The 22,276-nt window shown below is 46.3% G+C and overlaps 2 protein-coding genes across 6 annotated transcripts in view; both read right to left on the minus strand.

Annotated features, from left to right (window-relative positions):
- Positions 1 to 7,269, minus strand: part of LOC137346283 (class I histocompatibility antigen, F10 alpha chain-like) — a 95,186-nt gene extending 87,917 nt beyond the window's left edge. For both annotated transcript variants that reach the window (XM_068009751.1, XM_068009752.1), the window contains exon 1: positions 7,078 to 7,269. In XM_068009751.1, coding sequence (XP_067865852.1) covers positions 7,078 to 7,129 — 52 coding nt within the window. In that variant the 5' untranslated portion in view covers positions 7,130 to 7,269. The remainder of the gene's footprint in view (positions 1 to 7,077) is intronic.
- Positions 7,085 to 22,276, minus strand: part of LOC137346284 (class I histocompatibility antigen, F10 alpha chain-like) — a 30,496-nt gene continuing 15,304 nt past the window's right edge. For 3 of the 4 annotated variants that reach the window (XM_068009755.1, XM_068009756.1, XM_068009754.1), the window contains exon 6: positions 20,596 to 22,276. This exon is cut by the window's right edge. The gene's annotated coding sequence lies outside the window, so the exon portion shown is untranslated. Of the gene's footprint in view, positions 7,144 to 20,595 lie in introns of those variants that run through there. The other variant, XM_068009757.1, reaches the window with a different exon arrangement.

Raw genomic sequence — 22,276 nt, forward strand, 5'->3', positions numbered from 1 at the left:
CCAGGTTAGTGATAGAACATGTGTTTCCCGGGTTACTGTTCCAGGTTAGTGATAGAACGGGTGTTTCCCGGGTTACTGTTCCAGGTTAGTGATAGAACGGGTGTTTCCCGGGTTACTGTTCCAGGTTAGAGATAGAACGGGTGTTTCCCGGGTTACTGTTCCAGGTTAGAGATAGAACGGGTGTTTCCCGAGTTACTGTTCCAGGTTAGTGATAGAACGGGTGTTTCCCGGGTTACTGTTCCAGGTTAGTGATAGAACGGGTGTTTCCCGGGTTACTGTTCCAGGTTAGAGATAGAACGGGTGTTTCCCGAGTTACTGTTCCAGGTTAGTGATAGAACGGGTGTTTCCCGGGTTACTGTTCCAGGTTAGTGATAGAACGGGTGTTTCCCGGGTTACTGTTCCAGGTTAGTGATAGAACGGGTGTTTCCCGGGTTACTGTTCCAGGTTAGTGATAGAACGGGTGTTTCCCGAGTTACTGTTCCAGGTTAGTGATAGAACGGGTGTTTCCCGGGTTACTGTTCCAGGTTAGTGATAGAACGGGTGTTTCCCGGGTTACTGTTCCAGGTTAGAGATAGAACGGGTGTTTCCCGGGTTACTGTTCCAGGTTAGTGATAGAACGGGTGTTTCCCGGGTTACTGTTCCAGGTTAGAGATAGAACGGGTGTTTCCCGGGTTACTGTTCCAGGTTAGTGATAGAACATGTGTTTCCCGGGTTACTGTTCCAGGTTAGAGATAGAACGGGTGTTTCCCGGGTTACTGTTCCAGGTTAGTGATAGAACGGGTGTTTCCCGGGTTACTGTTCCAGGTTAGTGATAGAACGGGTGTTTCCCGGGTTACTGTTCCAGGTTAGAGATAGAACGGGTGTTTTCCGTGTTACTGTTCCAGGTTAGAGATAGGATGGGTGTTTCCCGGGATACTGTCCAGGTTAGAGATAGACAAAGTATGTCTCGGGACACTGTTCAGGGTTCGAGATATACTGGGTGTGACCCAGTTTACTGTCCAGGTTAGAGATAGACCGGGTGTGCCCAAGGTTACTATTCCAGTTAGAGATAGACCGGGTGTGTCCTGGGTTACTGTTCCGGGTTTGAAATAGACCGATGTGTCTCGGGTTACTGTTGCGGGTTAGAAATAGACCGATGTATCCCGGGTTACTGTTCCGGGTTCGAAATAGACCGATGTGTCCCGGGTTACTGTTCTGGTTTGGAGGTAAAACGGGTGTGTCCCTGGTTACTATTCTGGGTTAGAGATGGACCAGGTGTATCCCAGGTTACTGTTCTGGGTTAGAGCTAGTCCAGGTATGTCCCGGGTTACTGTTCCGGGTTAGAGATTTACCAGATGTGTCCCAGTTTACCATCCATATTAGAGATAGACTGGGTGTGTCCCGGGTTACTGTTCATGTTAGAGATGGAGCGGGTGTGTCCCGGGTTACTGCTCCGGGTTAGAGATAGACCGGGTTACTGTTCCTGGTTACTGTTCCAGTTTAGAGATAGACCGGGCCTGTCCCAAGTTACTGTTCTGAGTTAGAGATAGACCAGGTGTATCCTGGGTTACTATTCCAGTTAGAGATAGACTGGATGTGTCCTGGCTTACTATTCCGGTTAGAGATAGACCGGGTCTGTTCTGGGTACTGTCCAAGTTAGAGATAGACCGGGTGTGTCCTGGGTACTGTCCAAGTTAGAGATAGACAGGGTGTGTCCCGGTTTGCTGTTCTGGGTCAGAAATAGACCGATGTGTCTCGGGTCACTGTTCCGGGTTAGAGATAAAACGGGTGTGTCCCAGGTTACTATTCTGGGTTAGGGATAGACCAGGAGTGTCCCGGGTTACTGCTCCAGGTTAGAGATAGACCAGGCGTGTCCCGGGTTACTGCTCCAGGTTAGAGATAGGTCAGGTGTGTCCCGGGTTACTGATCTAGTTTCCTGATGGACCGGGTGTGTCTCGGGTTACTGTTCCAGGTTAGAGATAGACTGCGTGTATCCCAGGTTACTGTTCCAGATTAGAGGTAGACTGAGTGTGTTCCGGGTTACTGTACTGGGTTAGAGATAGACCGGATATGTCATGGGATACTGACCCGGGTTAGAGATAGACCAGGTATCTCCCAGGTTACTGTTCTGGGTCAGAGATAGACCGGGTGTGTCCCGGGTTTCTGTTCCATGTGAGAGATAGACCGGGTGTCTTCCGGGTTCTCTTCTGAATTTGAGATACACCGGGTGTGTCCCGGGTTTCTTTTCTTGGTGAGACATAGACCGGGTGTGTCCCGGGTTACTGTTCCGGTTTAGAGACAGACTGGGTGTGTCCAGGCTTATTGTACAGGGTTAAGGATAAACCGGTATGTCCCGGGTTACAGTTCCAGGCTAGAGAAAGAAAGACAGGGCGTGTCCCGGGTTGACTGCTCTTGTTTCCTGATGGACCGGGTGTGTCCTTGGTTACTGTTCCAGGTTAGAAATAGACTGGGTGTGTCCCGAGTTACTCTTCTGGGTTAGAGATAGACTGGGTGTGTCCTGGGTTACTGACCCAGGTTAGAAATAGACCAGATGTGTCCCGAGTTACTGTTCCAGATTAGAGATAGAACGGGTGTATCCCGAGTTACTGTTCTGAGGTAGAGATAGACTGGGTGTGTCCTGGGTTACTGTTCCAGGTTAGCGATAGATCGGATGTATACCGGATTATTGTGTTGGGTGAGAGATGGACCAGGCGTGTCCCAGGTTACTCCTCCGGGTTAGAGATAGACAGGGTGCGTCCCGGGTTACTGTTCCAGGTTAGAGATAGACAGGGTGCGTCCCGGGTTACTGTTCCAGGTTAGAGATAGACAGGGTGCGTCCCGGGTTACTGTTCCAGGTTAGAGATAGACTGGATATGTCCTGGGATCCTGTCCCGGGTTAGAAATAGACTGGGTGTGTCCTGTGTTACTGTTCCAGGTTAGAAATAGACCAGGTGTGTCTCGAGTTACTGTTCCAGGTTCGAGATAGACCGGGTGTATCCCGAGTTACTGTTCTGAGGTAGAGATATTTTGGGTGTGTCCTGGGTTACTGTTCCAGGTTGGAGATAGACCGGGTGTGTCCCGCGTTACTGTTCCAGGTTAGAGATAGACTGGGTGTGTCCTGGGTTACGGTTCCATTAGAGATAGACCGGGTGTGGCCCGAGTTACTGTTCCAGGTTAGAGATCGACCGGGTGTGTCCCGAGTTACTATTCTGGGTCAGAGATAGACCATGTGTGTCCTGGGTTAGTGTTCCAGGTTAGAGATAGACCGGGTCTGTCCCGAGTTACTGTTCCAGGTTAGAGATAGACCGGGTTGTCCCGAGTTGCTGTTCGGGGTTAGAGATAGACCAAGTGTGTCCTGGGTTACCCTTCCAGGTTAGCGATAGATCGGATATGTCCTGGGATACTGTCCCTGGTTAGAGATAGACTGGGTATCTCCCAACATACTGTCCCAGGTTAGAGATAGACCAGGTGTGTCCCGAGTTACTGTTCCAGGTTTGAGATAGACCAGGTGTGTCCCGATTTACTGTTCTGGGTTAGAGATAGACTGGGTGTGTCCTGGGTTACTGTTCCAGGTTAGAGATTGACCGGGTGTGTCCTGGGTTACTGTTGCGGGTTAGAAATAGACCGATGGATCCCGGGTTACTGTTCCGGGTTCGAAATAGACCGATGTGTCCCGGGTTACTGTTCTGGTTTGGAGGTAAAACGGGTGTGTCCCTGGTTACTATTCTGGGTTAGAGATAGACCAGGTGTATCCCAGGTTACTGTTCTGGGTTAGAGCTAGTCCAGGTATGTTCCGGGTTACTGTTCCGGGTTAGAGATTTACCAGATGTGTCCCAGTTTACCATCCATATTAGGGATAGACTGGGTGCGTCCCCGGTTACTGTCCATGTTAGAGATGGAGCGGGTGTGTCCCGGGTTACTGTTCCGGGTTAGAGATAGACCGGGTTACTGTTCCTGGTTACTTTTCCAGTTTAGAGATAGACCGGGCCTGTCCCAAGTTACTGTTCTGAGTTAGAGATAGACCAGGTGTATCCTGGGTTACTATTCCAGTTAGAGATAGACTGGGTGTGTCCTGGCTTACTATTCCGGTTAGAGATAGACCGGGTGTGTCCTGGGTACTGTCCAAGTTAGAGATAGACAGGGTGTGTCCCGGTTTGCTGTTCTGGGTCAGAAATAGACCGATGTGTCTCGGGTCACTGTTCCGGGTTAGAGATAGTCAGTGTGTGTCCCGGGTTACTGTTCTGGGTTGGAGATAAAACGGGTGTGTCCCAGGTTACTATTCTGGGTTAGGGATAGACCAGGAGTGTCCCGGGTTACTGCTCCAGGTTAGAGATAGACCAGGTGTGTCCCGATTTACTGTTCTGGGTTAGAGATAGACTGGGTGTGTCCTGGGTTACTGTTCCAGGTTAGAGATTGACCGGGTGTGTCCTGGGTTACTGTTCCACGTTAGAGATAGACAGGGTGTATCCCGGGTTACTGTTCCGGGTTAGAGATAGACAGGGTGTATCCCGGGTTACTGTTCCTGGTTAGCGATAGATCAGATGTGTCCCGGATTATTGTGTTGGGTGAGAGATGGACCAGGCATATCCCAGGTTACTCCTCCGGGTTACAGATAGACAGGGTGTGCCCCAGGTTAATGTTCTGGGTTAGAGATAGACTGGATGTGTCCTGGGATATTGTCCCGGGTTAGAGATAGACTGGGCATCTCCCAACATACTGTTCCAGGTTAGCGATAGACCGGGAGTGCCCTGGGTACTGTCCAAGTTAGAGATAGACTGGGTGTGTCCCGGATTACTGTCCCTGGTTAGAAATAGACTGATGTGTTTCGGGTTACTGTTCCGAGTTGGAGATAGACCAGGTGTATCCGAGGTTACTGCCCATGTTAGAGATAGACCGGGCTTGTCCCGGGTTACTGTTCCAAGTTTGAGATAGACCGGGTATGTCCCAGGATAGTTTTCCAGGTTTGAAATAGATAGTATATGTCCCAGGTTACTGTTCCTGTTTAGAGATAGGCCATGTGTGTCCTGGGTTACCATTCCGGGTTAGAGATTGACCGGGTGTGTCCCGGGTTACTATTCCAGGTTGGGGATAGATCGGGTGAGTCCGAGATTACTCTTCTGGGTTAGAGATAGCCTGAGTGTGTCCCGCTTTACTATTCCAGGTGAGAGATAAACCGGGTGGGTCCGAGATTACTCTTTCGGGTTAGGGGTAAACCGGGTGTGTCCCGGGTTACAGTTCCAGGTTAGAGGTAGACCGGGTGTGTCCTGGATTACCGTTCCAGTTTGGAGATAGACTGGGTGCGTCCCAGGTTACAGTTCCAGGTTAGAGATAGACCCGGAGTGTTCTGGGTTACTGTTCCAGGTTAGAGATAGATCGGGTTGTCCCGAGTTGCTGTTCGGGGTTAGAGATAGACCAAGTGTGTCCTGGGTTACTCTTCCAGGTTAGCGATAGATCGGATATGTCCTGGGATACTGTCCCTGGTTAGAGATAGACTGGGTATCTCCCAACATACTGTCCCAGGTTAGAGATAGACCAAGTGTGTCCCGAGTTACTGTTCCGGGTTTGAGATAGACCAGGTGTGTCCCGATTTACTGTTCTGGGTTAGAGATAGACTGGGTGTGTCCTGGGTTACAGTTCCAGGTAAGAGATAGACTGGGTGCGTCCCAGGTTACAGTTCCAGATTAGAGATAAATCGGGACATGCCTGGTCTATCTCTAACCCGGAACAGTAACCTGGGACATACTCAGTCTATCTTTAACCCGGAATTGTAACCTGGGGCACACCCAGACTGTCACTAACCCGGAACAGTAACCTGGGATATACCTGGTCTATTTCTAAATTTGAACAGAACTCGGGACACACCAGTCTATCTCTAACAGGAATGGTATCTGGAACAAACCCAGTCTCTCTCGAACCCGGAATGGTAGCCCAGGATACACCCAGTCTATCTCTAAATCAGAAGAATTATCTCGGTCTAAACACACTCTCGTGCACAACTGGAGTATGGTACGGGGGAGTCCATCAAGACCAAGGAACATTTGGAGGGAAATATTGAGGACTCCCTCCTGACCAGAGAAAATCTGGACGAGATGTTGAGGAGTCCCTCATGACCAGGGAACATCTGGAGGGAGCTATTGAGGAGTCCTTCCTGACCAGGGAACATCTGGAGGGAGATGTTGAGCAGTCCCCCCTGACCAGGGAACATCTGGAAGGAGATATTGAGGACTCCCTCCTGACCAGGGAACATCCGGAGGGAGATGTTGAGGAGTCCTTCCTGACCAGGGAACATCTGGAGGGAGATGTTGAGCAGTCCCCCCTGACCAGGGAACATCTGGAAGGAGATATTGAGGACTCCCTCCTGACCAGGGAACATCCGGAGGGAGATGTTGAGGAGACCCTACCGAAAAGGGAACATCTGGCGGGAGAAATTCAGGATAACCCGAGGGTGGGACTGTTGTTCATTCTCATAAGGAGGAAATGTGGTGTGAGTGATTTCAGGATTGAAATGAAGTGAAAGAGAGATATTTGGGAGGATGATGTGTGACACCATGGGGAAGCAGTCACTGTATGAACAATCTCACTGTCACAGGGTGATGGACAATCTGGAGCAGTATCTCCAGTCTCCTTCACAGATCTTTTTAATCACCCCTCACACATGGCCAGTAGGATAGTGATGGTCTTAGATAACCTGGCCTATTTAACCATGAGGGCATCACAGCTGAGCCTGGTGTGGGTTAAACCTGGATTATCATTTTCCTCCCGCAGTGTTTTGAAGATTTTTGACCCAGGAGTAATGAAACTGTTTTGCTTTTTCCAACAGATGTGAAAATTAAAATTGCCCATTTGAAACATTTTCCATTTGCTCCAAGCTTCTCTGATCTCAGTGTTTCCACATCCTTCTGTCAGGAGACCTGGAGACAAATCCCATCAGAGTCTTCCACACTGTACTGTCTTCAATGGTGTAAAATATCAGACTGGGTGTAGAACAGGAGGCTGATCAAACATCACCCATTTCAAACCCTCACCCAAAGTTTAACATTAACCCCATCGAGAGACAGAGAGAGAGAGTGAGAATGGAAAACTGAATTCTGTACTTACCGGGATAGACCCAGGAAAAACACAGGGAGATGGAGAAAAGGATCAGCAACATTCTGGGACTCCAGACTGGGAATAAAACATTCCGAGAGGGACACAATTACCGCTTATTAACTGGAAAAGCAGAGAAAACAACAAATCAACCGAAACCTCATTTACTGTCGAACTTGAAATGTGATCATTTCTAAAATTGAAACTGCAGAACTAGAGGGTGATGATTGGTTAATCTCTGAAAAATAACCCAATGAAAGAGATAAACATCCGCCTGTCACCAGTTACCAGGAGGCTGAGATTCCGACTGTGAAACTGAAACTCAATTGAACAGGTCTCATGACCAGCTCCAGTGTAAAGAGAGGAGACACTGGGATCCTGGGCTCCCCTCTCACAGTAAACACACTGACACTGGTCCCATTCCCACTGGGAACTGTTAACTGTCTCGGGTCAAACTGGAGTTATACCACAAGAAGTTACAGTTATAAACCACTTTTAATATAGTGACCATCACAGAGAAACTCACTAAGCAGGAGGAGAGGGGAGGGAGTCACACCAACAGGAGGAGAGTGAGGTGGGGGAGGGAGTGACTCAAATAGCAGGAATGTGAGGGGAATGAGTGAGACTAACAGAAGGATAGCGAGGGCAGGGATTCATACTAACAGGAGGGGAGGGAGTGACAGTAACAGGAGGAGAGTGAGGGGAGGGCGTGACACTAACAGGAGGAAAGTGAGGGGAGGGAGTGACAATAACAGGAGGAGAGAGAGGGGAGGGAGTGACACAAACAGGATGAGAGTGAGTGAGGGAGTCACACCAACAGGAGGAGAGTGAGGGGAGGGAGGGACGCTAACAGGAAGAGAGTGAAGGGAGGGAGTGGCACTAACAGAAGGAGAGTGAGGGAAGGGAGTGACGCTAACAGGAAGAGAGTGAGGGGAGGGAGTGACAATAACAGGAGGGGAGTGAGGGAATGTGACGATTTCGACTCCTTCAGGTGTGATGTGGAGTTATGTTTTTCACACGGCTCTTCCCGGTGTGAGGAGGCTGCAGTGAACGGAATGAACCCCCACACTGGGCTCTGGGTACTCGACCCACTCCATGAACGCCAACACTGTGCTCTGTGTACTCAACCCACTCCATGAACCCCCACACTGTGCTCCGTGTACTCGACCCACTCCATGAACCCCCACACTGTGCTCTGTGTACTCGACCCACTCCATGATCCCCCACACTGGGCTCTGTGTACTTGACCCACTCCATGAACCCCCACACTGTGCTCCGTGTACTCGACCCACTCCATGAACCCCCACACTGTGCTCTGTGTACTCGACCCACTCCATGAACCCCCACAGTGGGCTCTGTGTACTCGACCCACTCCATCAACCCCCACACTGTGCTCTGTGTACTCGACCCACTCCATGAACCCCCACAGTGGGCTCTGTGTACTCGACCCACTCCATCAACCCCCACACTGGGCTCTGTGTACTTGACCCGCTCCATCAACCCTCACACTGGGCTCTGTGTACTTGACCCACTCCATCAACCCCCACACTGGGCTCTGTGTACTTGACCCACTCCATGAACCCCCACACTGGGCTCTGTGTACTCGACCCACTCCATGAACCCCCACACTGGGCTCTGTGTACTCAACCCATTCCATGAACCCCCACACTGGGCTCTGTGTACTCGACCCACTCCATGAACCCCCACACTGGGCTCTGTGTACTTGACCCACTTCATCAACCCCCACACTGGGCTCTGTGTACTTGACCCACTCCATCAACCCCCACACTGGGCTCTGTGTACTTGACCCACTCCATCAACCCCCGCACTGGGCTCTGTGTACTTGACCCACTCCATCAACCCCCACACTGGGCTCTGTGTACTTGACCCACTCCATCAACCCCCACTCTGGGCTCTGTGTACTTGACCCACTCCATCAACATCCACACTGGGATCAGTGTACTCGACCAACTCCATGAACGAACCCCCCACACAGGGATCTGTGTACTTGACACACTCCATCAACCCCCACACTGGGCTCTGTGTACTTGACCCACTCCATCAACCCCCACACTGGGCTCTGTGTACTTGACCCACTCCATCAACCCCCACACTGGGCTCTGTGTACTTGACCCACTCCATGAACCCCCACACTGGGCTCTGTGTACTTGATCGACTCCATCAACCCCCACACTGAACTCTGTGTACTTGACCCACTCCATCAACCCCCACACTGGGCTCTGTGCATTTGACCCTCTCCATGAAAACCCCACACATTCCGGTAGCTGGTGTGTGTTCTTCTATTCTCTCCAAGCTCGGATACTGTCATACGCTATGACTTGACTTTACTAACTTGGTAACTAGTTAACTCATCAAATCAATAAGACGTTTAGACAGACATTGCAGGACAGGTTTTCTGCCTTGACTGCAACATGTGGGAGTTTGTGGAGAGCATTGTGATCCTGGACAACCATAACTGCGCTGAGTGTCTGCAGCTCGAGCAACTTCAGCTCAGAGTTGTTGAGCTGGAGTCTGAGCTGCAGGCATTGTGGGGCATCAGGGAGCGGGTGAGTTCCCTGGAGACTTTATTCCAGCAGGCAGTCTCACCCATTAGATTAAGTAGAACTTTAGTTGGTAAGTGGTCAGGGACAGGAGGGTGTGACTGAGAGTCAGACAAGTTTGGGGATCCAGGATGAAGTGATCGAGGAGACTCAGTCATGACTTTGAGCAATGGGTATGAGGTACTTACTACCTGTGTATACGAGAACAAGGTCTGCAGGGTGGATGGGCACTGACCTTTACACCATGGTGCAGGGAGTAATGGAGGTGGAAGTCAGTGAAAAGGAACAAGTTAGTGATGGGACAGTATAGTTAGGGGGATTGATACTGTTCTCTGCAGGGCTACTGGGTGTTCCAAAGGTTGTGTTTCCTGCCTAGTGCCGGGGTTAGGGACATCTCCTCGCGGCTAGAGACATATTTGGAGTGGGAGTGGGAGGATCCCATAGTCATAATTCATGTAGGAACCAATGACATAAGTAGTACTAGGAATGATATTCTGCTGAGTGAGTTTGAGGAGTTATAATCCAAATTACACACAAAATATGAAACATTATAATCTCTGGATTGTTAACTAAACTACATGTCAATTAACATAAAGTCAAGCAGATTAGAGAATTAAATGCAAATCTCAAAGAATGGTGTGGGAAGAAGGTGTTTAGATTCATGGGGAACTGGCACCAGTACTGGGGAAAGAGGGAGCTGTTCTGTTGAGATGGGCTCCACTTAAACTGGGCTGGTTCCAGTCTCCTGGTGAATAGTATAACTACGGCTGTAGATAGGGCTTTAAACTAACAGAAGGATGTAAGGGTTCAGGTGAAGGGAAATTTAGAAATCTAAAGAGAAAAGTCGAGCCAAAAAAGCAGTGTAGCGATTTGGGTAAAGACGGAGTGGGACGGGAAAGGACAGAGAGTTTAATGGTCATAAAGCATCAGCAAATAATGTCCATAAAAGATTTGTTGCTATCAAGTAAAATTAATGGCTCTTTATCTGAATGCATGAAACATTTGTAAGAAAACAGATGAATTAACAGCAAAAATAAAGATAAATATATTCGATCTAATCAGCATTACTGAGGCATGGTTACAAGGTGACCAAGGTTGGGAAATAAATATTCATGGTTACACAACATTTTGAAAAGACAGTGAGAATGGAAAAGGTGGAGGAGTATCCCTGATAATAAAGGATGACATAAGGATACTAGTGAGAAAGGATCTTGACTCAGAAGATGAGGAAATAGAATTAGTATCGGTGATGTTACAAGTGCTTTCATTTTTTTGTTATAGTTTTTTGAGGACTTAGGTTTTAAAACTGAAAAGCATTCCATAAATACTGGACATTGCGTTTTGTTTATTTATTTTTTTTATTTAGAGATACAGCACTGAAACAGGCCCTTCGGCCCACCGAGTCTGTGCCGACCATCAACCGCCCATTTATACTAATCCTACACTAATCCCATATTCCTACCACATCCCCACCTGTCCCGATATTCTCCTACCACCTACCTATACTAGGAGAAATTTATAATGGCCAATTTACCTATCAACCTGCAAGTCTTTTGGTGGTGGGAGGAAACCGGAGTACCCAGCGAAAACCCATGCAGACACAGGGAGAACTTCCAAACTCCACACAGGCAGTACTCAGAACTGAACCCGGATCGCTGGAGCTGTGAGGCTGCGGTGCTAACCACTGCGCCACTGTGCCGCCTGAAAGAGGTCATTTGAAAGACTTATGAATGTGGTTTGAAAACAATCAATTGGTGGAAGAATGAAGGAGTGCTAAAAACAAGGCATGACCTGTCTTTAGATAATTACCCAACAGGGGTTTTTTGACTTTGGGAAAGATGTTTACAAAGAAGTGACAGGTCAGGATTCATAGAGGTCAGGAGGCTTGACTCTTGTGACATTGTTTTGGGTTTTAATTTGGACAGTGAGTTGGGAGTGTGGACAGTGTTAAAAAGACAGTTGGAGAAAACTTGCCAAGGGAGAAAACCCCAACCCAGCTTGTTCCATCTCTTTGAAAAGCCTGTCAGCTTTTATTATCTCTTTCAGAAGTCTTGAGATGCAAGTATAAGAAGCAGATTGAAACTGTCGCCGCATTTCTCCTGAAAGGCCTGAAAAACTGATCCTCAACGTCGTCTGAAAGGAAATGTACTAGGAAGATCCCAGTGACAGCCGTCTCTGCGTATTTGGGATGCCACATTAAAACAAAGGACATCTGACATGTTTCCATATCTTCTCTTTTTCCTTCAAGGATTGACCAAAGTATTCTTTTTTGTCCTGTGTTGTTTTTTCGGTTAACAAGTGTATGTGTGTGAGGGGCGAAGGTAAAAGGGAACTTTCATATTTTACTCTGTGTGTTAATGCTTTGCTTCATTACTGGTTACATCTTGTTTATAATAAACTGATACATTTTGTTGTTTGTTAAAGAAACCTGGTTGGTATATTTTATTCTGGAATAAAAATAGAGTCTATAATTGACCATATCGGAAGCTGGGAAAAAAATGTCAATATATGTTGTGACCTGTGGAGGAGTGGAATGAGAAAAACAGTTAACTCCTCCTGCCTCGGTCATAACAGTGGAGACATGGAATAACAAGGGGCAGAAAATGCTGTTGGGAGTAGTTTATAAGCCCCCCAGCAGTAATTATACCATTAAACAGAGCATTAAGCAAGAAATAATTGGAGCTTGTAACAAAGGCAATGTAATAATTGTTGGGGACTTTAATCTTCATATAGACTGGGCAAATCAGATTGGAAAAGATGGTCTGGAAAATGAGTTTGTAGATTGCTTTCCTGGCAGTTTCCTGGAATAATACATTGTGGAACCAATTAGGGATAAAACTATTTGAATCTCATTTTGTGCAGTGAGCCAGATTCAATTAGTAATCTCACAGTAAAAGATCTGCTGTGAAAAAGTGATCAAAATATAACTGAATTGCATACTAAGTTTGAAAGGAATATACTCCAGTCTCAAAGGAGAATCTTGAACTTAAACAAAGTTAATACATAAGGTATGAGGGGAAAGCTGGCTAAAGTTGATTGGGGAAATAGACTAAAAGATATGGCAGTAAATAAATAGTGGGAAATACTAAAAGAAACAATTCCAAAGCTTTAACAAAAATACATTCCATTAAAAAACAAAAGCTCAGCAGGAAAGATCCATCCGTGACTTACTGGGGAAGTTTAAAACAGTATTAGATGAAAAGAGGAAACTTATAATGGAGGCCCCCACCTGCCAAGAATGAGGCACATTAATTTAGCCACATGGACTTTAATTTTCAAATTGATGCTGGAAAGAAGAGGCCTAATACAAGGGGTTGCCGAGCCCTTGGCTGGAAGGACATTTTTGCACATTACTCGCAGACAGTGTTGGAACAAAGAAACCATTCCCTGCTCCCAATACACAGAACAGACGTAGTCAGACCAGGTTAGTCACATGACTAACTAGCTGTTGCAGAGTTTGAATTGAGAGTTTTAAATTGGGGAAACAGTGTTTGAAGACAGAAAGCTCTTGGCTCCTGGACTGAAAAGACCTCCCCTGGCTGGCTCGCCACAGCCTCTCCTGTCTGCTCCCACCTCTTTCTCACCAGCTTCGGAATCCATTGAAGACACGTGAACCCCAAGAGAGAAAAGTCTTTGACAGTGAACAAGGTTTAAGAAGAATACTGGGCCCCAACGAAAAGCAAGATCAACCAACCAGAAGACGCTACAGTGAGCTTGAAGACCGTAACAAAAACTCTTCAGCGATTGCCTCAAACCTTTCCACATTATTTTTCTTCTGCACTCTTCTGTCTCTATTGGCATATGTGTATCACGTATGCATGCTAGCGTGGGTGCATTGTGTCTCTGTAGGTGTTAACGGAATTAGATATTTTAGTTTAAGTTTAATAAATTTCACTTTTCTTCTTTAAACTTAAGAAAGCCTGTTTGTTCTCATTTCTTTGCCTTATAATTAGAAAGTGGTGAACAAGCATTCACCAAGGAGGAGCTAAAAACACGGTGTGTTTATAATTGAACCCTGTTACAGTAAGACCAGTGAAGGCTGAGAGGGAACCCTAGACCCCTTTCTCACCTGCTCGTAACACTCATGTTGTGAAGAATAGCAGCAAGTCTGAGGATTGGGAGTGTTTTACAAACCAGCAAAGGACCACCAAAATATTGATAAAAAGGGAAAAAAATAAAATGAGAATAAATTAGCCAGGAATATAAAAACAGATTGTAAGAGCTTTGGAAGTACATAAAAAGGAAAGTAGCTAACATAAACATTAGTCCCTTAGAGGCAGAATCTGGAGAAATTATCATGGGGAATGAGGAACTGGCAGAGACATTGAATATTTTGTGTTGGTTTTTACAGTACAAGACTCAAATTACATACCAGAATTCGAGGGTAACCGAGCAGTTAATAAGAGTGAGGAGCTTAAGATAATTACTATCAGCAGAGAACAGATATTGGAGAAACTTAAGGACGAAAATCCACCAAATCTCCAGAACCTGATGGCCTACATCCTAGGGTTTGAAAAGAGGCAGCTGTAGAGATAGTGGATGTGCTGGGTATGGTTTTCCAAAGTGTTCCGTATTCTAGAAAGGTCCCAATGGATTGTAAGTTAGCAAATATAACACCGCCATTCAAGAAATGAGGAGAGAGAGAAAACAGGCCAGCTGACATCAGTCCTCGGGTAAGTGCTGGAATTTATTATTAAGCAAGTCTGAGCACTGAAAAAGATCATCTTAAAGTCAGACAAAGTCAACATGGTTTTATAAAAGGGAAATTCTGTCTGACAAATTTCTTGGAGTTTTTGATGATGTAACTGGTATTGCAGATAAAGGGGAACCAGTGGATGTGGTAGACACGGATTACCAAAAGGCATTCAATAAGGTGCCACACAACAGGTTAAAGTGCAAGATAAGGGCTCATGGAGTTGGGGGGTGATATACTAGCCTGGATGGAGGATTGGTTAATGGACAAGAAACGGAGTGTAGGGATAAACGGGATACTTTCAAGTTGACAGGCTGCAATTTGTGGAGTGCTGCAATGATCAGTGTCAGGGCCTCAGCTATTTACAATCTATATTAATGAATTAGACAAAGAGACTGAGAATAATGTATCTATGTTTGCTGACAATACAAAGCTAGGTGGGAATATAAACTGTGAGGAAGATACAAAGCAGCTGCAAAGAGATATAGACAGGTTCAGTGAGTGGGCAACAAAGTGACAGATGGAGAACAATGTGGGAAATGTGAGGTTATTCACTTTGGCAGTAAGAATAGAAAAACAGAATATTTTTAAAAGAAGTGAAAGTTTTAAGTATTGATATTCAGAGAGACTTGGATGTGCTCATATAAGCAACACAGAAAGTTAGCATGCAGATACAGCAAGCAATTAGGAAGGCAAATTGGATGTTGGCCTTTATTGCAAGGGGTTGGAGTACAAGAATAAGGAAGTCTTGTTACAATTGTACAGGGCTTTGGTGAGAACACACCTGGAATACTGTGTGCAGTTCTGATCTCGATATCTAAGGAAGGATATACTTGCATTGCAGGCAGTACATCAAAGGTTTACTAGATTGGTCACTGGAATGAGGGGGTTGTCCTATGATGAGATGCTGGGTAAATTGGGTCTCTGGAGTTTGGAACTAGGAGAGGTGATCTCATTAAAACATACAATATTCTGAAGGGGCTGGATAGGGTAGATACTGTGAGACGGTTTACACTGGATGAAAAATCGAGAACAGGCAGGGAACAGTGAAATGAGGAAAATTTTGTCAGACAGAGGACTGTGAATCTTTGGAATTGTCTACCCCAGAGGGTTGTGAATGCTTCGTCGTTGAATATATTAAGGCTGAAATTGAGAGATTTTTGATCCCTCAGGGAATCGAGGGATGTGGGAAGTGGGTGGGAATGTGGAGTTGAGGTAGAAGATCAGCCAGGATTGTATTGAATGGTGGAACAGGTTCGAGGGGCTGAATGGGCTACTCCCGCTCCTATTTCTAATGTTCTTATGAACATCGACACTGACCTCTGTGTACCCGACCCACTCCATGAACCCACACACTGGGCTCTGTGTACTGAACCCACTCCATGAACCCCCACACTGGGCTCTGTGTACTCGGCCCACTCCATGAACCCCCACACTGGGCTCTGTGTACTCGACCCACTCCATGAACCCCCACACTGGGCTCTGTGTACTCGACCCACTCCATGAACCCCCACACTGGTGTCTCTGTACTGGACCCACTCCATGAACCCCCACACTGGGCTCTGTGTACTCGACCCACTCCATGAACCCCCGACACAAGGCTCTGTGTACTCGAACCACTCCACGAAACCTCCACACTGGTCTCTCTGTACTGGACCCACTCCACGAAACCTCCATACTGGGCTCACTGTATTCGACCCACTCCATGAATCCCCAAACTGGGCTTTGTGTACTCCACCCACTCCATGAACCCCCACACTGGGCTATGTGTACTCGACCCATTCCATGAACCCCCACACTGGGTTTTGTGTACTCGACCCATTCAGTGGGGGATGTCCAGGCTCTGGCCGGCTCTCAGTTTCCTACAGAACTAAATCCTAATGCCCATCTTTCCTCTTGACCTTCCTTGTCTCCGGGATTTCCTGTGAGACTGGCCTGGGAACACACCTTGTGACCCTGTTAAAGTTTCTCTGTCTGAATCTCGGTGAGGATTTCCACCAGTCTGGAGTCTGGGCCTCACTGTCCGGTCAGTATATGGTGTGAGATCAGACGGAGCCAGTGAGTTACACGCTGCTGTCAACTTCACCCCCTCATGACTCTCATTGGGAGTGGGGGTTAAAATCAGGCCCCATTCCCTCTACCTGGGAACTCATTGATCACTCAAGCCCCCTCCCCCAACTCTTTTTCTGGTACATTGATGACTATATCGGTGCCGTTTCCTGCTCCCGCCCCGAACTGGAAAACTTTATCAACTTTGCTTCCAATTTCCACCCTTCTCTCACCTTTACATGGTCCATCTCTGACACTTCCCTTCCCCTCCTCGACTTCTCTGTCTCCATCTCTGGGGATAGGTTGTCCACTAATATCCATTATAAGCCCACCGACTCCCACAACTACCTCGACTACACTTCTTCACACCCTACCTCCTGTAAGGACTCCATTCCATTCTCCCAGTTTCTCCGTCTCCGACGCATCTGCTCTGATGATGCTACCTTCCATGACGGTGCTTCTGATATGACCTCCTTTTTCCTCAACCGAGGATTTCCCCCCACTGTGGTTGACAGGGCCCTCAACCATATCCGGCCCATTCCCCACACCTCTACCCTCACCCCTTCCCCTCCCTCCCAGAACCGTGACAGGGTTCCCCTTGTCCTCACTTTTCACCCCATCAGCCTCCATATCCAAAGGATCATCATCCGCCATTTCCGCCACCTCCAGCGTGATGCCACTACCAGTCACATCTTCCCCTCCCTTCCCCTGTCAGCATTCCGAAGGGATGGTACCCTCTGCGACACCCTGGTCCACTCCTCCATTACCCCCACCACCTCGTCCCCGTCCCATGGCACCTTCCCCTGCAATCGCAGGAGGTGTAATACCTGCCCATTTACCTCCTCTCTCCTCACTATCCCAGGCCCCAAACACTCCTTTCAGGTGAAGCAGCGATTTCCTTGTACTTCTTTCAATGTAGTGTACTGTATTCGCTGCTCACAGTATGGTCTCCTCTACATTGGGGAGACCAAACGCAGACTGGGTGACCGCTTTGCGGAACATCTCCGCTCAGTCCGCAAGCAGGACCCTGAGCTTCCGGTTGCTTGCCATTTCAACACTCCCCCCTGCTCTCATGCTCACATCTCTGTCCTGGGATTGCTGCAGTGTTCCAGTGAACATCAACGCAAGCTTGAGGAACAGCATCTCATTTACCGATTAGGCACACTACAGCCTGCCAGACTAAACATTGAGTTCAATAATTTCAGAGCATGACAGCCCCCCATTTTACTTTCAGTTTTAGTTATTTTTTCTTCCTTTTTTTTACATTCTTTTTTACATTTTTTTACAATCTTTTTTTTGCATTTATTTCATTTCATCTTAGTTTGTTCAGTTTGCTTACCCACTGTTTTTTTTCCGGTTTGCACTTGCTGCTGTTCAATATTCAGTGTATTAACACCTAATCTGCGCTAATGCTTTGCCTTTCAACACGCATTAACATATTGTTTGCCTTTGCTCCGTGACCTTTTGGTCAGCTATGTGGCCTGGTCCAATCTAGACCTCCTTTGTTATCTCTTGCCCCACCCCCACCTCACTTGCTTATAACCTGTGACTTTTCTAATATTTGTCAGTTCCGAAGAAGGGTCACTGACCCAAAACGTTAACTCTGCTTCTCTTTTCACAGATGCTGCCAGACCTGCTGAGTGGTTCCAGTATTTCTTGTTTTTAACTCATTGATCACTGTCTGTGTGACGAATCTCCCGCATTGAAACTGTGTCCTCCTGGTCCTCATCTCACAATTTTGTGAAAGTCATTCTCAGATTTCCTTTCCCTGCACTGTGTTTTGTTTTATAAATCTCTCAGGTGCTTCCTTTCCAGGTTGAATATCCCAAGTCTCTCCTGTCTTTCCTGATAACTCAGAGCCCTGACCCTGGGGGTGCGTCAGGAGGTTTCTCTCTGCACTGCCCCCAGGGTCTGAGTGTCTGCCCTGTGTCTCAGTGACATGAACTGGACTCAGTACCAGTGAGAACACTGGGCTTCATGGGTTTACCAGGCAGCCGAGGTCTAACAGTGAATGATGTATCCGTTTGAATTAGAATTAGAATTAGAACATTACAGCGCAGTACAGGCCCTTCGGCCCTCGATGTTGCGCCGACCTGTGAAACCATCTGACCTACACGATTCCATTTTCATCCATATGTCTATCCAATGACCACTTAAATGCCATTAAAGTTGGCGAGTCTACTACTGTTGCAGGCAGGGCGTTCCACGCCCCTACTACTCTCTGAGTAAAGAAACTACCTCTGACATCTGTCCTATATCTGTCACCCCTCAACTTAAAGCTATGTCCCCTCGTGTTTGCCATCACCATCCGAGGAAAAAGACTCTCACTATCCACCATATCCAACCCTCTAATTATCTTATATGTCTCTATTAAGTCACCTCTCCTCCTCCTTCTCTCTGACGAAAACAACCTCAAGTCCCTCAGCCTTTCCTCGTAAGACCTTCCCTCCAGACCAGGCAACATTCTAGTAAATCTCCTCTGCACCCTTTCCAAAGCTTCCACATCCTTCCTATAATGCGGTGACCAGAACTGCACGCAATACTCAAGGTGCGGCCTCACCAGAGTTTTGTACAGCTGCATCATGACCTTGTGGCTCTGAAACTCGATCCCCCTACTAATAAAAGCTAACACACCATATGCCTTCTTAACAGCCCTATTAACCTGGTTAGCAACTTTCAGGGATTTATGTACCTGGACACCAAGATCTCTCTGCTCATCTACACTACCAAGAATCTTCCCATTAGCCCAGTACTCTGCATTCCTGTTACTCCTTCCAAAGTGAATCACCTCACACTTTTCCGCATTAAACTCCATTTGCCATCTCTCAGCCCAGCTCTGCAGCCTATCTATGTCCCTCTGTAACCTACAACATCCTTCGGCACTATCCACAACTCCACCGACCTTCGTGTCATCCGCAAATTTACTAACCCACCCTTCTACACCCTCATCTAGGTCATTTATAAAAATGACAAACAGCAGTGGCCCCAAAACAGATCCTTGCGGTACACCACTAGTAACTAAACTCCAGGATGAACATTTGCCATCAACCACCACTCTCTGTCTTCTTTCAGCTAGCCAATTTCTGTTCCAAAGCTCTAAATCACCTTCAACCCCATACTTCCATATTTTCTGCAATAGCCTACCGTGGGGAACCTTATCAAACACCTTACTGAAATCCATATACACCACATCCACTGCTTTACCCTCATCCACCTGTTAGGTCACCTTCTTGAAAAACTCAATAAGGTTTGCGAGGCACGACCTACCCTTCACAAAACCGTGCTATCGCAAATGAACTTATTCTTTTCAAGATGATTATAAATCCTATCTCTTATAACCCTTTCCAACATTTTACCCACAACCGAAGGAAGGCTCACAGGTCTATAATTACCAGGGCTGTCTCTACTCCCCTTCTTGAACAAGGGGAAAACATTTGCTATCCTCCAGTCTTCCGGCACTACTCCTGTCGACAATGACGACATAAAGATCAAGGACAACGGCTCTGCAATCTCCTCCTAGGCTTCCCAGAGAATCCTAGGATAAATCCCATCTGGCCCAGGGGACTTATCTATTTTCACCCTTTCCAAAATTGCTAACACCTCCTCCTTGTGAACCTCAATCCCATCTAGCCTAGTAGGCTGAATCTCAGTATTCACCTCGACAACATTTTCTTTCTCTACCGTAAATACTGACGAAAAATATTCATTTAACACTTCCCCTATCTCCTCCGATTCCACACACAACTTCCCACTACTATCCTTGATTTGCCCTAATCTATCTCTAGTCATTCTTTTATTCCTGATATACCTATAGAAAGCCTTAGGGTTTTCTTTGATCCTATCCGCCAATGACTTCTCGTGTCCTCTCCTTGCTCTTCTTAGCTCTCCCTTTAGATCCTTCCTGGCTAGCTTGTAACTCTCAAGTGCCCTAACTGAGTCTTCACGTCTCATCCTAACATAAGCCTTCGTCTTCCTCTTGACAAGCGCTTCAACTTCTTTAGTAAACCACGGCTCCCTCGCTCGACAACTTCCTCCCTGCCTGACGGGTGCATACTTCTCATGGTCCATGAACAGCCTTAACTCAGCCGGTTCACATTAAATTTCACCTCAATAACTGCTGAGTACAAGAACCACAAGCTGCTGAGTGAATGAATGAAACCTTTCCTGTTAAATCATTAAAGATGAATTCAGACAAGTCAATCAGTGACAATTATTTATTGACGACAAAACACAATTATCACCATTTGTAGTTAAACATTGATGATATAAATAATAACAGATCAGAATAGTTACTGACACTGTCACCTAGTAATTTAAATAATAAATAATGAACAGATGGAGACATTTACGTACGGCAATAATTTGCATTTATGCAGAATCTTTAATGTAACAAAATGTTTAACAGGAGTGTTAGCAATAAAAGTATTTTGAACACTGAGTGAGAGGAGGCGATACCAGGACAGGTGACCAAAAGCTTGGTCAAAGAGGGAGGTATTGAGGAACATTTTAAAGGGGGAAAGAGAGCTGGAAAGATGGAGAGTTTTAGAGGGAATTCCAAAGCTTAGAGCCCAGGCAGCTGAAAGCACGGCCTCCAATGGTGGAGTGATTAAAATCAGGGATGTGTAAGATGTCAGAATGGGAGGAACTTGGAGATCTCGAAATGAACATGAGAGTTTGTGAAGGTTGTTCAGTGTTTCACTGGAATTCAGAATGAACTGGGTTTCTCATTGTCAAATTCTCACTGAGATCAGAGTGTGAGACTGATATCAATGAGAGAGATTAAAAATTAGGATTTACACCTTCAATAGCTGACAAGTTAACAGTATGAACCAGCCAGTTTATTGAGTAGGTTCAGGTCTATGTACTGCTAGTTAACAATGTTTCCAGTGCTTACACGACTCTATCGTTATGAGTGATGGGTTTGAGTTGATTATCCTGCCCTGGGACGGGGAATGTTGAATTGGTGACAGGATTTTCTCTTCCACACGAATCCTCTGCTCTGTTTGAACCCACCTTATACAGAGTAACTGTGTGGGAACTCACTGGCTCAAATCTTACCTTCCTTCATCTCACACAATGTGTAATGTAAAGCAAGTCTCTAATTTCTGCCTGTAACTGACTAGTAACACCATTCAATCTGACTTCTAACTATTTACTCTCTGTCCTGATTTACTTTCAGTATCTGTAAAGAGAATCTGTGGAACAGTATGTCACATATCCTCTGATATACCTTGAATTTAAATATCAAACCCCCTCTATTAAATTCCCCAATCTGAGGGATACATGTGACTGAAGGCTGCGTCACTCATGGTGACAATCACCTCCAACAGCTGTGTCAATGTTCTTGAACAGCTCTCAGTTAATGAATCCTGGGATATCTCACTATGCCAGACTGGAAAACTACAACCCCTAACTTCTCAATCTCTTCCTAACACAGCACTGACTGTATCCCAGATAATAAGACATCTCTGGACATATGTATGTAATATTGTATCTATATCTGTGTGTGTACATTTCTCTCTCTGTCCATTAGTGTGTGTGTGTGAATTGATGTATGTAACATTGTATGTATATCTGTGTGTACATTTCTCTCTCTGTCCATTAGTGTGTGTGTGTGTTGATGTATGTAACATTGTATCTATATCTGTGTGTACATTTCTCTCTCTGTCCATTAGTGTGTGTGTGTATTGATGTATGTAACATTGTATCTATATTTGTGCGGACATTTCTCTCTCTGTCCATTAGTGTGTGTGTGTGAATTGATGTATGTAACATTGTATGTATATCTGTGTGTACATTTCTCTCTCTGTCCATTAGTGTGTGTGTGTATTGATGTATGTAACATTGTATCTATTTCTGTGTGTACATTTCTCTCTCTGTCCATTAGTGTGTGTGTGTATTGATGTAT

This window comes from Heterodontus francisci, chromosome 29 (genome assembly GCF_036365525.1).
Source record: "Heterodontus francisci isolate sHetFra1 chromosome 29, sHetFra1.hap1, whole genome shotgun sequence".
Lineage (NCBI taxonomy): Eukaryota > Metazoa > Chordata > Chondrichthyes > Heterodontiformes > Heterodontidae > Heterodontus > Heterodontus francisci.